We start from the raw sequence: 16,716 nt of genomic DNA on the forward strand, positions 1-16,716 counted from the left end.
ATGCTTCCTTTTGGCTCTTAGCGGGTATGGCCCAGTGGGACTCCCCACCAAGCCACCAGCACAGACCCTGACACTCACATCCCATCCCCAGGGCACTGCTCCCTGCTTTGGCACCAAGGCTGTGCCCAACTCACCCTGTTGTGTCCAACGTGGGCGATGGTGGAATCTGGTGGGGATAAAAAGCACAGAGTGAGCCCTTGCTTCCTGTTCTGGGAGGGAGAAGCCCCACCCTGCCTTTGAACAGCAAATTCCCCAGAGTCAGGACTGAATCCCCTGCCCTGTGTCCCCCTAATCTCACCCCACTCCTGGCAGCAGAGGAAGCTGCCCTTCCCTCTGTGGATGCAGAGCAGGGATGGGGGGTCTGTTGTCACCTTTCTTCTGCAGGCAGGAGCTGGGCCATGCGTGCAGGGAAGGAGCAGAGCAACGGCGTGGGGAGAGATCTGCCCTTGTGCCATGGGCAGTGGTTTTGCAAATGCCACTGGGACATGAACTGCTGGGATTGCGTGTGGAATTGGGAAAGGTCCTGCTGTGAGAGGAGGGATGGAGAGCATGGAAAGGGGGTTTGGGGCAGGTCCCTGCAACTCAGTGCAGCTCCTGAGGCTGCAGCAGGGCCGGCCCATGGGCTCAGGGATTCTGGTGGTGCTGGAGGGCAGCCAGGCCACAAGAAGGGGGTCCCACAGAAAGAGGGGTCTGTGGGTCACCTGTAGGAAAGTGTTGGTACTCACACTGTATTTCATTGTCCTCGGTCACTTCGGCCTCGTGGCTGGGAACTTGCTGCTGCCTGGAGAGAGTTGGGGAAAGGGTTCTGGGGTCTGTGCCCAGACTGTGATGAGCCCATTGGAGTCATTGCCATGGATGATTCTGTCTTGCATTGGGTCCATGGCTGGAGTCAAGGCCAGGGCAAGCCCTGCTCCTCCCTGCCTGCACCATGGGGGAATCCCCCCATGGGCACAGACCATGCTGCCCCTGGACAAGGACCACCCCAGGGGGCCGGGATTCCCTCGTCTCCATCAGCCCCAGCCCCGCAGCCCCCAGGGATTGCTGCTCACCTTTGGCATCTCTCTCTGCAGGCCCCTGCAAGGAAAAGAAAGGCAGAGGTGGGAGGCAGAGTTCCTGCACAGCCCTACCTTTCCCTGCTCTGGGCTGTGCAGTGAAGATGATGGGCTGAACCTGCACATCTCACTGGCAGAGGGATTTTTCTGTCCCAGCCTTCACAACCCTGAATCCCCTTTCCCAGCCTGGCTTCTCCCAGGCTCTCAGCAGCTGTGCTCAGCCAGAGTGTGGAGGAGCTGTGCTGGCTGCACTCAGGGCAGCTCAGAGCCTCAATCCTTGTTCCCAGAGGATGGGAGCCAATGTGTGCCTGGGGCAGGGATGCATTTGGTTTCTCTCTACACATTTTGGCATTCAAGGACAGTCATTCCTTTGGTAAATTTTTTGTCATCTCTGCAGATTTACATCTGTCAGTGACAAAGGAAAAGCCTGAGAAGCTCAGCTTTCTTTGATATGGGGTAAAGAGCTGACCATCCTCAACCAGCAGAGGTCAGACAGCAGCAGCCCTGCATCAGGATGCATCTCAAGCCTCAATATCCAGAAATCACTCACCTTTCCTCACAAAAGAATAGGTGGTTGCAGCCAGAAGGAGGAGAGAGATGACCACGAGCCCTATCATGATGTCTCTGTAAGTGGTCTGGAGGCACGTTGGAGTGATATCTGTGCACAAAGAAGATGTTGAGAAGAGGGTGTGTTATGGGGAGTGAAAGAGGAGAGAAGGATATGCCCTTAGAGCCAAGCCAGGTCCTGGCTGATGAACCTCCCAGTATCCTGGTGTTGGCAGCTGGGCAGCCTTGGCCCAATGCTGAGGGACACTGGGTGTGAGGGAGGGAATCACCATCAGTGAATGTCCCTGCCTAGGAGCTGGACCCGCTGCCTGGGAGGAGAAAGGGACAGGGAGAGAGTCTGCAGCTGCCCCAGGTCCTGCACAGACTGAGACACTGCAGGGACCCCCTGATCCATCCTCTATCAACTGTGGGGATCAATAAATGAATGCCCTGCTCAGCTGTGGCTCTGCATTAGCTCTGGCACCACCACTCTGCCCTTTCTGTGATGCTGGGGCAGGAGAGGAGCAGGATGCTCTGCTGGGACTGGCAGGAGTGTCCCTGGTGCCCAAGGCTGTGCTGAACTGCACCCTGACCCCTAGCATTCCAACTGCCCAGGGACATGCCATGGGGCAGGGCAGCATCCCCTCCCTCCCCTGGGTTCTGGGGGGATCTGGGAATGTTTCCTGTGTGTGCCCCAGTGCCACGACTCACCTGTGACCCTCAGGTTTGTGGGAGCACTGAGGGCAGAGTTCCTCACTCGGTTGCTGTTGTCCTTGTACCGGTATCCACATGTGAATGTCCCCACACTCCCACTCATCACAGTGAAGAGCATGTAGTAGCTCCCCTTCCCCTTTTGGGCTTTCAGGCTGTGCACCTGCACCCCATCCTTGCAGAAGAAGATTTGGGTGGCAGGAGACTTTGGGAAAATTTGGCACCGAAACAAAACCTGTTCTCCTTCCTGTACTGCACCCAACGTGGCATTGGTGTTCAAGAAGAGGGAAGGAGCTGGGAGGTCACCTCTAGAGAGGGCAAAGGGTTGGACCAGGACAGTGTAAACTGTTTCAGGCCTGGAAAATGGCTCAGATCTGAGAGGGGAAGACTTTCCTCTCCAGGAGTTGTAACAAGGCATTTCACTCCCCCCAAGAGCTCTTTTGTTGTTTGTTAACCAGTCAGGTAACTCAAACAGGACAAGCTGTTTGTAGTGAGTTGTTTTGGTGCCAAGGGCTTAACACCAATCTGGCCTCTCCCAGCTGCCAATAAATGTCTCACTGTTGAAGTGAGATTTAACAAGACAAGCTGGATTTCTGACTGACTGACAGTCACTTTAGCACTGTAAAAGGCACAGCAAAGTTTCAGAAAGTAGAAATCTCCTACACATTTCCCTGGAAATGTCTGAAGTTTCTCCCTGAGCAGGGATGCTGCTTCACAGTAACTCCCCTGAAGGTTGAGGGAAGGAATCCATGTACATTATTGTCATTTTGTTGTAGGTGACATTTGAGTCCTTATCAATACTATTTGTTTTGTTAGCTTTAATATAGATACCTCAGTATTGTGCACTGTTTTATGTTGTACTGTAATATTCTACTAGTCCTTTTTAGTTCAATACTCGGTAGTAAGTAACTCTAATTAAGATCTTTCATCTGTTATATTTTCTCTTTTAAATAATTAATTAATTTTTATAAATATATCTGATTTGCCATCATTAGAACTTGCAAGCCCAAGTGATTCCTTAAATTTAAACTGTTGCCAAAATCTGAGGCTAAGGCAGGATTTGTCTTTAGCTTCCACTGGCCCTGTGACAGAGCTTCACACATGGGGAAAAAAGCCCTTCTCCCTTCCCGTCTCCAGCCCCACACAGCTCCCCTTACAGGACCTATCCCTGTACTCACCATGCCCTGGGGAGCTGCAGATGTCCTGGGCCATCACAGCAGCACCTGCACCGTGGGGCACAGAGGGGTTTGGTCAGATGGGCAGCAGCCCAGCTCAGCCCCGTGCCCCTGTCCATGTTCCCACTGCTGATTCTTGGCTGGGCCAGCACCTTCCCACCCATGCAGCTCCATCCTGCATCTCCTTTGTCTCTGGGTGTGACATCTCCCCAGGCCCATTTTGGCTGGGTTTGTGCTTCCAGGTGGATGCCTCTGGCTCCCCAAAGCACTTCAGCATCTGCCAAGTCTCGCACTATGACCAAAATACTTAACATGGCCAAGAGAATTATCTCAGATGGGCCACTACACATTTTGGAGAGAAATTTAATTGCATTGGAACTTCCTTACCCTGAGGGATGTTTCCATAGGCTTAATTTGTGTCTCTAAATGTGCCTGAATGACTGACCTGGTCAAAAATTTCTGATCAGGGCTTGGAACCATCTGGTCTAGAGAGAGATATCCCTGCCCCTGGCAGGGGGGTGGAATGAGATGATCCTTAAGGTCCCTTCCAACCCAAACCTTTCTATGATTCTCTGATTCTCCAGCCTTGAACAAACTTTGGAGTATCAGTAAGAAAATGAGAATAAAAGCTTTAAAGGAAAAAAAATGCAACTACAGTTGATTCCAGAGCATAGAAGATGTGGGAAATATGCTGAGTGTTTGGAAAACATGGCAGCTTGGAAGAAAAATACAAAAGACAAGTCAGAGCCGTTTTTAATCCTATTTTCCCAAGATGTGCCAAATTTATTCAAGACAGCAATTGAGAGGAAGCACGACAGCCCTTCCAAGTGCTGCATCACAAAGGAACAATTGATTGCCTAGTACAAAGATTTTTCTTTGTTTTAACACAGGAAAAGCAATGAGGAAAGGCCAGGTCTGCTCTGTCCTGCAGGAATAGTGTAAGGCCAGCCTGGGGTTTGCTGTGCAGTCACAGCCCAGGATCTCAAGGCTTGGGGAGGGTTTAGTGATTTTAACACAAGGCCCTGAGCTCTCCTGGTGCTTGAGGTGGGAGGGTTCCTCTCCCAAGGAGGCAATTGTGGGATATTTACAGCTCCAGGCTGAGCTGTGGAGGTGGAACCTGGAGGGCTGCAGGCACTTGAACTAGAATTTGTTCTCCTCTGGTTGCATCCCTCTCTCCAGAGGATGCTGTTGATCCCATCAATCCATGCCAAAACCAGTAGTGGGGTGTGCTGGGCAGCTGGACTGTCCCCCTGTCAGGGATGCAGGATTTGTACAGGGGGATGAAACTGCCTTGGGACAATTTGGGCAAGGTGTCAAAGCTCCTGTGCTGAGCTCCCCACCATCCTGTTGTAGATGCCGTGTGACTCTGGAGATGGGAGGGGAGGTTGGACACAGAGATCCAGGAGGAAGCAGGGAAGCGTGGCCTGCAGGGCTGCTGAGCGGGGCAGGACAAGGCCCGTGCTGGGCCCAGGGCAGGCCCCAGGGGAAAGGGTGTGTGGAGCAGCCGTGCAGCACTGAGGGGCAGAGCTGCTCTGGGGAGGGCAGCAGGAACAGTGCTTCCTCCAGCTCCCATGCACCTCTGAGCAAAGGGAAGAATTCCCAAACCTTCTCAGGGGGTTCAGGTCATAGTGTGAGACTTGGCAGATGCTGGAGCCCTTTTCAAAGCCAGAGGCATCCACTGGGAACAATGAACCCACCCAAAACAGGCTGTGCTGCAAGAAAGCTTCTTCCATGGCTAAGACCCAGGAGGTGCCATTGCTTTGGGATGGTTTGAGCTTGGGGCCTGCTGATGCTGAGAGCCCATACACACAGCTGTCCTACAGCTGGACACCTTCCCGCCCCCAAGCATCCCAACTGCCCAGGGACATGCCATGGGGCAGGGCAGGGTCCCCTCCCTCCCCTGGGTTCTGGGGGGCCTGGGAGTATTATCTGTCTGTGCCCCAGCACCATGACTCACCTGTGAGACTCAGATTCTGGGAAGCACTGAGGGCAGAGTTCCTCACTTGGTTGCTGTTGTCCTTGTACCGGTATCCACATGTGAATGTCCCTGCGCTTCCCACTGTCACAGTGAAGAGCATGTAGTAGCTCCCCTTCCCCTTTTGGGCTTTCAGGCTGTGCACCTGCACCCCATCCTTGCAGAAGAAGATTTGGGTGGCAGGAGACTTTGGGAAAATTTGGCACCGAAACAAAACCTGTTCTCCTTCCTGTACTGCACCCAACGTGGCATTGGTGTTCAAGAAGAGGGAAGGAGCTGGGAGGTCACCTGCAGAGAGGGCAAAGGGATGGACCAGGACAGTGTAAACTGTTTCAGGCCTGGAAAATGGCTCAGATCTGAGAGGGGAAGACTTTCCTCTCCAGGAGTTGTAACAAGGCATTTCACTCCCCCCAAGAGTTCTTTTGTTGTTTGTTAACCAGTCAGGTAACTCAAACAGGACAAGCTGTTTGTAGTGAGTTGTTTTGGTGCCAAGGGCTTAACACCAATCTGGCCTCTCCCAGCTGCCAATAAATGTCTCACTGTTGAAGTGAGATTTAACAAGACAAGCTGGATTTCTGACTGACTGACAGTCACTTTAGCACTGTAAAAGGCACAGCAAAGTTTCAGAAAGTAGAAATCTCCTACACATTTCCCTGGAAATGTCTGAAGTTTCTCCCTGAGCAGGGATGCTGCTTCACAGTAACTCCCCTGAAGGTTGAGGGAAGGAATCCATGTACATTATTGTCATTTCGTTGTAGGTGACATTTGAGTCCTTATCAATACTATTTGTTTTGTTAGCTTTAATATAGGTACCTCAGTATCGTGCACTGTTTTATGTTGTACTGTAATATTCTACTAGTCCTTTTTAGTTCAATACTCGGTAGTAAGTAACTCTAATTAAGATCTTTCATCTGTTATATTTTCTCTTTTAAATAATTAATTAATTTTTATAAATATATCTGATTTGCCATCATTAGAACTTGCAAGCCCAAGTGATTCCTTAAATTTAAACTGTTGCCAAAATCTGAGGCTAAGGCAGGATTTGTCTTTAGCTTCCACTGGCCCTGTGACAGAGCTTCACACATGGGGAAAAAAGCCCTTCTCCCTTCCCGTCTCCAGCCCCACACAGCTCCCCTTACAGGACCTATCCCTGTACTCACCATGCCCTGGGGAGCTGCAGATGTCCTGGGCCATCACAGCAGCACCTGCACCGTGGGGCACAGAGGGGTTTGGTCAGATGGGCAGCAGCCCAGCTCAGCCCCGTGCCCCTGTTCATGTTCCCACTGCTGATTCTTGGCTGGGCCAGCACCTTCCCACCCATGCAGCTCCATCCTGCATCTCCTTTGTCTCTGGGTGTGACATCTCCCCAGGCCCATTTTGGCTGGGTTTGTGCTTCCAGGTGGATGCCTCTGGCTCCCCAAAGCACTTCAGCATCTGCCAAGTCTCGCACTATGACCAAAATACTTAACATGGCCAAGAGAATTATCTCAGATGGGCCACTACACATTTTGGAGAGAAATTTAATTGCATTGGAACTTCCTTACCCTGAGGGATGTTTCCATAGGCTTAATTTGTGTCTCTAAATGTGCCTGAATGACTGACCTGGTCAAAAATTTCTGATCAGGGCTTGGAACCATCTGGTCTAGAGAGAGATATCCCTGCCCCTGGCAGGGGGGTGGAATGAGATGATCCTTAAGGTCCCTTCCAACCCAAACCTTTCTATGATTCTCTGATTCTCCAGCCTTGAACAAACTTTGGAGTATCAGTAAGAAAATGAGAATAAAAGCTTTAAAGGAAAAAAAATGCAACTACAGTTGATTCCAGAGCATAGAAGATGTGGGAAATACGCTGAGTGTTTGGAAAACACGGCAGCTTGGAAGAAAAATACAAAAGACAAGTCAGAGCCGTTTTTAATCCTATTTTCCCAAGATGTGCCAAATTTATTCAAGACAGCAATTGAGAGGAAGCACGACAGCCCTTCCAAGTGCTGCATCACAAAGGAACAATTGATTGCCTAGTACAAAGATTTTTCTTTGTTTTAACACAGGAAAAGCAATGAGGAAAGGCCAGGTCTGCTCTGTCCTGCAGGAATAGTGTAAGGCCAGCCTGGGGTTTGCTGTGCAGTCACAGCCCAGGATCTCAAGGCTTGGGGAGGGTTTAGTGATTTTAACACAAGGCCCTGAGCTCTCCTGGTGCTTGAGGTGGGAGGGTTCCTCCCCCAAGGAGGCAATTGTGGGATATTTACAGCTCCAGGCTGAGCTGTGGAGGTGGAACCTGGAGGGCTGCAGGCACTTGAACTAGAATTTGTTCTCCTCTGGTTGCATCCCTCTCTCCAGAGGATGCTGTTGATCCCATCAATCCATGCCAAAACCAGTAGTGGGGTGTGCTGGGCAGCTGGACTGTCCCCCTGTCAGGGATGCAGGATTTGTACAGGGGGATGAAACTGCCTTGGGACAATTTGGGCAAGGTGTCAAAGCTCCTGTGCTGAGCTCCCCACCATCTTGTTGTAGATGCCGTGTGACTCTGGAGAAGGGAGGGGAGGTTGGACACAGAGATCCAGGAGGAAGGAGGGAAGCGTGGCCTGCAGGGCTGCTGAGCAGGGCAGGACAGGGCCCGTGCTGGGCCCAGGGCAGGCCCCAGGGGAAAGGGTGTGTGGAGCAGCCGTGCAGCACTGAGGGGCAGAGCTGCTCTGGGGAGGGCAGCAGGAACAGTGCTTCCTCCAGCTCCCATGCACCTCTGAGCAAAGGGAAGAATTCCCAAACCTTCTCAGGGGGTTCAGGCCATAGTGTGAGACTTGGCAGATGCTGGAGCCCTTTTCAAAGCCAGAGGCATCCACTGGGAACAATGAACCCACCCAAAACAGGCTGTGCTGCAAGAAAGCTTCTTCCATGGCTAAGACCCAGGAGGTGCCATTGCTTTGGGATGGTTTGAGCTTGGGGCCTGCTGATGCTGAGAGCCCATACACACAGCTGTCCTACAGCTGGACACCTTCCCGCCCCCAAGCATCCCAACTGCCCAGGGACATGCCATGGGGCAGGGCAGGGTCCCCTCCCTCCCCTGGGTTCTGGGGGGCCTGGGAGTGTTATCTGTCTGTGCGCCAGCGCCATGACTCACCTGTGAGACTCAGATTCTGGGAAGCACTGAGGGCAGAGTTCCTCACTTGGTTGCTGTTGTCCTTGTACTGGTATCCACATGTGAATGTCCCTGCGCTCCCCATTGTCACAGTGAAGAGCATGTAGTAGGTCCCCTTCCCCTTTTGGGCTTTCAGGCTGTGCACCTGCACCCCGTCCTTGCAGAAGAAGATTTGGGTGACTGGAGATTTCCTGCCAGTTATGCACCCAACCAAAACCTGTTCCCCTTCCTGTGCAGCAGCAGGGCTCATTTGGAAGGCAGGAGCTGGGAGGTCACCTGGACATGAGCACACAGGGATGGCCTGAGAGAGTGTTGCTGATGCAAGTGCAGAATCTGGGAGGGGAAGAATTTCCCACACATGTGGGAAAAAAGCCCTTCTCCATTCCCATCTCCAGCCCAACACAGCTCCCTTTACAGGACCTATCCCTGTACTCACCATGCCCTGGGGAGCTGCAGATGTCCTGGGCCATCACAGCAGCACCTGCACCTGTGGGGCACAGAGGGGTTTGGTCAGACAGGCAGCAACCCAGCTCATCCCCGTGCCCCTGCCCATGTTCCCACTGCTGATTCTTGGCTGGGCCAGCACCTTCCCACCCATTGTCCTGGGGGGAAGCACCCTTCCTTTTTTTTCCAAGTTTTTCGGCTTTTTCTCAGGAGAGAAACAGAGAGTTAAAATTCTCTGCTGCTTAGCCAGCTCATTAGCTGAGGCAAGAACTTTCCTTGGACTGTTCTGCTCCAATCTGGATCACCAGCACCAGGAGGTGAATGCCACAGGCTGGAGGGGCCACACCCTAGCTCCGGAGAGAGAACAGCCACACCTACAGAAGGACTCGGAATTTCACCAGGTTCTCTCCACAGCAAGAGGTTTGATTATTTAGCACGATTCTGTTCCCGTGTGTTTGTTAAATAAATAGGTTTTCTCCCTTTCATTTTCCTCTGAGGAAACGTTTTTTTTTCCCCCAAACCTGGAGGGGGAGGGATGGCTGTAACCTGCCTTCAATCAGAGAACGTTCATTTTGGACAGTCCTCTGAATTTGTCTCAAACCGGGACATCCATACAGCTCCATCCTGCATCTCCTTTATTGTAGGAACCCAGAGTGCTGAGAATATTTCTCTGCCTGTTTTTAAGGGTTCTTACCCCCGTGAACAACACTGTTTTAACCTCCAACCTTGGAAAAAATTACCAACGATCAGACAAGAACTAGAAAATACAGTGGTGTGAATTAGGTGATAGACTACTATGTAAGATTGTCACAGGCTGAAAATTTTGGAGGTTTTGGGCTTCTCTTTGTAGTAAATAGATAAGAGTAAAAAATATCAAAATGGAGGATTGTTGTTGTTCTCTAAACCTTCTTATCCTTCTTCTAATACTCCATGTTCTGCAGTAAAAGTAGTTTGGAATGACTGGATAGAGAATTCTGCAGTTCCTGGCCGTGTTACTGAATAATTGGTAGGAAAGTGAAAATAATATAAGTTTTTCGTAACTATTAATTAAATTATCTTTAAAAGGCCGTGTAAATCTTGATAATTAGAGACTTCTCTCCTGCTTTCTGTGCTGTGTGTTATGCCTGAGTCACACTAGTGGCTCTGTTCCTCTGATAAGACTTAATAAACAACTATCCGGCAGCATTGAAACTCAAGGAGAAGTTTCAGTTTATCTTTTGAAACTCCTTGCAAGGACTTTTAGAAAATTCTGTTCCATCAGGAGGGATGTGATTTATGGCACGGTTCAGTGTCACTTTATCTCTGGGTTTAACACCACCCCAAGCCCATTTTGGTTGGGTTTGTGGTTCCAGGTGGATGCTGCTGGCTCTCTAAAGCATTTTAGCGTCTCCCATGTCTCACACTATGACCTGAACCACTTCAGAGGACTTGGAGATTGCCCCTTTTGCTCAGAGGTGCATGGGAGCTGGAGGAAGCACTGGTCCTGCTGCCCTCCCCAGAGCAGCTCTGCCCCTCAGTGCTGCACGGCTGCTCCACACACCCTTTCCCCTGGGGCCTGCCCTGGGCCCAGCACTGCCCTGTCCTGCCCCGCTCAGCAGCCCTGCAGTGCTGAGCCCCAAGGCAAAGCCATCCCCAACTCACCCAGCAGCAGCAGCAGCAGCAGCAGCAGCAGCAGGAGGAGGAGGAGGAGGAAGGCCGGGCGAGCAGGAGACAGCCTGGCACATCCCCCCTGGGCCAGCATTGTTTGGGGCACTGCAGCCACAGCCTCTCCTTGCAGCGTCTGCTGTGGGCTGAGCTCTGCCCAGCGCTGCAAGAGCTGCCTGGCCCGGGGCTTGCAGCGTGCCTGGGACTGGTCCTGCTGCAGGGCTGGGGCTGGCAGGGCCTTTCCCACACCGAGTGGCTGTGGCCAGCGGGGGCCCTGCCTCAGCCCCCACTGTGGCCGCTGAGCCTGCAGAGCCCCCGCTTTCATTTCCGCACCCTGCGAGCCCAGAGCACGAGCCGTGTGTGCCTGTCCCTCTGGGGCAGCCTCCTCCCTGCAAAGCCCTCCTGGCCCTTGGCCTGACACATTGGGGAACTGCAAGAGCCATGAAAGCTGCTGGAGGGACAACAGGGCAGGACACCAGCAATCCTGCAGCTTCCTGATACTTCCACCTCCAATGATAGAGGAGCCAGTGAGGAGTGGGGCTCTGCTGGATCTCCTGCTCACCCAGCACAAGCCACTTGCTGTTCTGCTGCCCAAGGTGCCTCTGCAAGGGGCACTGTAACCAGCTGGCCCATGCCCAGGGACCTGCCCTTGGCTGCAGCACAACGAGCCTGGCTTTATTTATGGAGAACATTTTGGTGCCCTGAGTCCCCCACTGCCATTTGTCCCTCCCAGGTGAAGGCAGGAGACTGGGGATTGAGAAGGAGGGAAGGCTCTGTTGTGTCCCCCTGTGCAGTGGTTTAGTGCATGGAAGAGGAGACACGGCTTTGCTGCAGATCTTGCACAGCCTGGAGCTGCAGGTCATGGCCACGAGTGTCCCAGATGGGACAGGAGAGTCCAGGGCTGCAGGACCACCCTGTGGTGGTGGCACTGGGAGAAGAGGGTGAGATTTGGTGCAGCCTGTGCACATCCTTGGGATGAAATGGACACAGTTCAGAGCCCTGGTGCCAGTGAGTTATTGCCCAGCACAGATGAACAGAGAGCAAAGGTGGGGGTCTGAAACAGGCTGAAGTCGATGTTAAAAACAACTGACATAAAAATATGAAAGCACTGTGGGAACTTTCATCAGAAATGGCCTTGAATTTTACACCTTCAGCCAGTGCAGAGATGTCCCACCTGATAACTGATCTTACAAGGTGGGTTTGGAACATTTCCTGACATGCTGCTGTATTGCACCTCCTTTATCTCAAGGCACAATAGCTTCTATTATTAGTCTGAATTATGAGATCAGAAATTTTCATGGTTAGTGATTGTTACTGAGATTTTTGATCAGTAATTAAGCATTAGAACAGACATTCCTAATTTGTGTATCAGGCAGTTGTAACTATATGAGCAAGTCCAATTTTTTTATCCTGGGTTTACCACCAAAATCTTTAGCAGTACCCCATCACTTCATTTTTCTTTCTCAAGGAATCTCTCATCCCATCCCACTCAGTTCCCCATTTTACTGAAATTCCAGATCAGAGCAGTATCTGCACTCCTCCCCTAATTTCAAACCTCTCTATTCTGGGGTTTCAGTCTGTTCAAGCACATTTGGGACTTGGTTTCAGCTCTCATCATCTTGACAAACTTTATGGCATGACAACAATTAGGGCAGTAATGCAATGACAAGAGGCAATGGCTTCTCATTTTTATTTACATTCTCCTCCTTACCCTATAGACACAAGGGGGGAAAACTCCTCCATAAATCAAATCACATCAGCTTGTTCAAATATTTGATTAACCTCATGGTAAAAAGCTACCAAAAATATCTGTCCATTTAATGGGAATTCTCATGTTGCAGCTTGTGTCTCTGAGCCAATCAAGGCACCTCACCAAGAAGATGTCAAACGGAGAGAGAAATGCAGCAAGGCCATTGAGCCCCAGACTGCTCCCTGGGTCTGACAGACATTGTTCCCTGGGGAGGTGGTGGAGCCTCCATCCTTGGAGATATTCAAAAGCCTCTGGGAGAGGTTCTGGCCAACCAGCTCCAGGTGTCCCTGGGTGAGCAGAGGAGTTGGACCAGGTGATCTCTTGGGGTCACTCCCAACCTCAGCTACTCTGTGTTTCTGTGATCCTGTACAGGGCATGAGACATCTGAAATGAAAAGCGTCAGAATCTCCAGTGTCAGATGGAGCTGTGTCTGTACCCAGTTCCTGTGTGTGTTTAATTTTCATTTCCTCTTGGCTGTTCAGTTTTTTGCAGATGTGGTGATAGAAAGTGCATAAGAAGATGAGTGGTGTGATACAGAGGCACAGAATGCTTCTGAGGTGCTGCAGTATTGATCACTGAGCAAAATGGAAGTCAGGAAGCAATTCCAAAGTGTTTGGAAAAATCATTATAGTGTGTTGTCTGTATCACTTTACTCCATATTTCTGGTTATGGTTGAAGAAAGAATGGAGCTGGAATTTAAATGTCCTCAGAAGAAATCATTGGAGGAATTATATGTTGCTTCTGACCTCTTCTGTCCAGCCTTCTTTACATTTGTCCTGAGCTTCACCTCCACCCCACCTGCATTCCCTGGGCTCGCTGTGTTGGGAAGTGCTTGTGTTGCTGGAAGACTCAAAGAATTTCTACCTCCTGGGATTTGGTGTGTGATCCTCCTGTGCCATGGCAGATACATCGACTGTGTGATTTCAGCAAACGAAGGAAACAGCATCCAAAGTGCCCCCCAAAGCAGAGCAGCTGAATTACCCAGTGAGTTCTACACCAAATCTCAGGTAAGAGACCTGGGAAGCTTGGACTGTAAGTGTTTAACCAATCTGTGTGTGTGAAGAATCTGGGATGAACAGCAATGGGGGAACCATTTCATCTGGAGAATGAAGTGTTAAGTTGCTGTTCTGGTTTGGCCAAGTTTAGAAATATATCCTCTGAGAGAAGGCAGGCTACAACCAGCCCTCCTCCACTGGGTTCAGGAAAAAATAAATTTTCCTCAAAGGAAAGTGAAAGAGATAAAAACTATTTATTTAACAAACACACAGGAAAAGGATAATAATGCTAAATGATAAAACCTCCCGCTCTGCTGAGAGAAACCTGGGGGAAAATTCAGAATCCTTCCATAGATCTCCCTCTCTCTCCTTGGAGCTGGGACGGGGTGGTGGGTCCACCTCCAGGGCCAAGGCCTCGGTGGAAAGTCCTCCCAATATATTCTGATGTTGAAACTGTCCAGCAGAGAGAAAACAACGAAGTCCCAGGAAAACAAAAGTTAACTCTCTGGAGGAAAAGGAGCTGAGGAAAAAAAACTGCCGAAAGCTGGCTGGAAAGAAAAGCAAGCCGGGTGCTTCCCTTCCCTCTCGCTCTCCTGCCGCAGTTGAAAAAAAAAAAAGTCTCTATCTCTGTGTGACCTTGGACAAGCTGCAAACTGCTTTGAAAAAGTTTTGCTCAGTTTTTCCTCCCCCTTCTCAGGCTCAGTTTAAAGGCATAGAAAGGCACAAAAATTAATTTCTGGGCATAGGGCAGCGATAGGGAATACACATCATAAAGTCACCCCAAGACAGTCACATTTATGATTTTTATGTGATATATGTATTATATTTCTATTGCCTGTGGTTTTTCCATTCCTCTGTTTTTCATTAGTGTGTATCAGTACAAGTTTCTAATTATCATGTTCCTTCTGAGGATGAAATCTGAACTGTAAACACCTTGCTCCAGGGTTATTCTAGGAACTTATACGTGTGTTTTGTGTCTGGTTCTTAAAGAAACTTTCACGAAAATAAGAAATAAGAGAATGCACTGAGATGAGAGAGAGAGGCTGCTATTCCTTGTTTCAGTGAGTCTGTGCCTTGCTGTCACTTGTCACCTGGCCATGGCAGGAGCAAGGAATGGATTTCGTAAGAAGAACTATGGCACTTAATAATAATGCAAGGGCTTTAGTGAAAATTACTTTTAGTACTTTCTCTTTCAGGTGTGAGGGCTGTTCCATCTCACTGCTGTTGTCACTCTTTGTGGCCTGTGCCACGTGTTCCCCTATGGTTCTGCTGGAAGGATAAAGAAGGACATTGGAGAGAGGAGCTGCAGAGGCGGTTAGAGGAAGGAGCCAGGAATCACAGTGAAGAATAGAAAGAGCAGAGAATGGAACAGAAAGTGAAACCATCTCTACAGAATGTTAGTGACAATTTCTGGAAAAACATAGATTTAAGAAGCCAAACAGCACAGGATCGTTCAACTTTGTATTAGCAGTGCACAGAGAGTGGATGCCCACTGCAGGCAGCAGTGAGGGCCCCCTGTGTCAAACAGGGGATCTCTGCTCTGCAAAGCACTTGGGATTGCAATGGAGTTGGTCTTTGGGAACTGGAAGGAATCCCTGGTGCAGCTGCCCCTCTTCCTCTGGCTCATCAGGGCAGCTGTGAGATGTGAGGCTTTGGGAAAGGAGGAGCAGAGCTGCACATGGGGCACCTGTAAGATCTGCTGCTTTCTTGCCTGAGCACATCCTGGGCTGGGGGCAAGGGACAGAGGCAGAGGAGAGGAACAGAGCAGCCCTTGTTGCTCAGCAGGGCCAGGAAGTTCTGCTGGGAGAAAGGAGATGGCCAGAGAGAGAGTTTAAGGGTTCACTGGAAGCTGATGTCTTGGAGCATTTCCCTTTCCCGGGCTCCTGCCCACTGCTTCAGGAACTCCCAGCAGCATCTTCTGCTGTTCTCCTCTGATTCCCAGCAAAGCCAGCATGAGGATGAGCAGGAGAGCCACGCTGAGCCAGGTTCATCCCTGGTGGAGCTGCATGGCTTGGGGACCCCTGTCCCAGGGACCTGAGCCCACCTGTGCCTCTGTGCTGACACCACCTGAGAACTGAGCGGGGAGAGCTGCTGGAGTTCCAGGCACACCCGAGTGGAGAGGGAGATTTCTGTGGGGTGGGAAAGGCAGAACAGGAGCTGATAACTGGGGCAGGATGGAGCTGTGAGGGGGGTGGGCAAAGGAGGACCCAGCCAAAGCAATGGTGCAAGGACTTGGCATGGCCATGGCAGAGCTTTGGGAGTGCAGGTGTGTGGAGACCTACACAGAGTGTTCTGCCTTTCTGCTGTTGTGTCTCTGTCTGCCATAAGATTTTGGGAAAAGCTGTGGAGATGAGAAGCTGTCAGCAGTTTGTCCTGCATTATCTCATCCTTCTTTCTTTAAATTGAATTTTCTCTTCCTTCTCTAGGTGGGTCTTCATGCCTTTCATCTCATCATTCCTTAGAAATCTTTCCAAATTCTTTAGACATCTTTTCGTGCACTGCACAGTCATGAAAAAATGGTGTAACTGAAAGAAAGGCTGACCAATAATGAGGTGGAAAACAACACAAAATAATAAAGAGAAAGCAATTGTTAGAGGTCACTATCAATGGAATTTATTGCAATAACAGAAGACTTCATATTGTTTATAGTTTCACACTGACTCAGATCTGCTTTTTGCTCACAGCAACACCAGAGCCAAGGCAGCTCGTTCCCTGGCCGGAAGCTCTGCTCTCAAGCTGCTGGGCACAGCACAGCCCTGCTGCTGTGGTTTTCCTCCCCACACTCGCAGCCTGCACAAACACAGCAAAGCAGAGAGGAAACCTCTGCAAGGGGCTCCTCCTGCACAGCTCCTCTCCCCCAAGGCAATTCCTGCCCTGGGGACTGTTTCACACCCTGGCTGAGCTTGCAGGTACCTCTGGAATTCCTCTGCTGCAACCCCACTGCTCCAGTCGGGCTGATTGCAGGTGCTTGCCCAGGATCAGGTACATCCAATGCAGCTGCCTACCCCAACAATCGAGTTTTGGGTGTCCATCTGTCAAGCAAAGATGCTGACTGATGATGCAAATGCCCCTCACCCCTGGGAGCTGGGTCTGTTCTTCTCCCAGAAAGAGGAGGCTGGGAGGGAGCAACCAGCTGGACATGGCTCTGTTTGGACCTGAGCAGCTTTGGCTCAAGCATTCAGCAAAGTCATCAGAGCAAGAAATTCCTGTGAGGGTTCAAACCCTGTGCCTTAATTTGCTTCTGAATCTTTCATCTTCCTTGATATCTTCCCAGTACAGCCTATAGCATGAT

The 16,716-nt window shown here is 50.5% G+C and overlaps 2 protein-coding genes and 1 long non-coding RNA gene across 6 annotated transcripts in view; 2 read left to right on the forward strand and 1 right to left on the reverse strand.

Moving 5' to 3' along the window:
• The window catches only part of LOC116437167, a 29,555-nt gene extending 25,922 nt beyond the window's left edge, over positions 1-3,633 (reverse strand). For 2 of the 4 annotated variants that reach the window (XM_032094775.1, XM_032094774.1), the window contains exons 1-2: positions 3,488-3,627; positions 2,310-2,615 (exon numbers count right to left, since the gene is read on the reverse strand). In XM_032094775.1, coding sequence (XP_031950666.1) covers positions 2,310-2,615; positions 3,488-3,521 — 340 coding nt within the window. In that variant the 5' untranslated portion in view covers positions 3,522-3,627. Of the gene's footprint in view, positions 1-2,309; positions 2,616-3,487 lie in introns of all 4 variants that reach the window. The other 2 variants (XM_032094776.1, XM_032094773.1) reach the window with 2 other exon arrangements.
• The window catches only part of LOC116437155, a 207,828-nt gene that overhangs the window by 176,857 nt on the left and 14,255 nt on the right, over positions 1-16,716 (forward strand). The gene's annotated exons all lie outside the window — the stretch shown is intronic.
• On the forward strand, positions 12,784-16,024 carry LOC116437184. The gene is made up of 2 exons (XR_004237205.1): positions 12,784-13,436; positions 14,621-16,024. It is a non-coding gene; the product is annotated as an uncharacterized LOC116437184 (long non-coding RNA).

Source organism: Corvus moneduloides, chromosome 33 (genome assembly GCF_009650955.1).
Source record: "Corvus moneduloides isolate bCorMon1 chromosome 33, bCorMon1.pri, whole genome shotgun sequence".
Taxonomy (NCBI): Eukaryota; Metazoa; Chordata; class Aves; order Passeriformes; family Corvidae; genus Corvus; species Corvus moneduloides.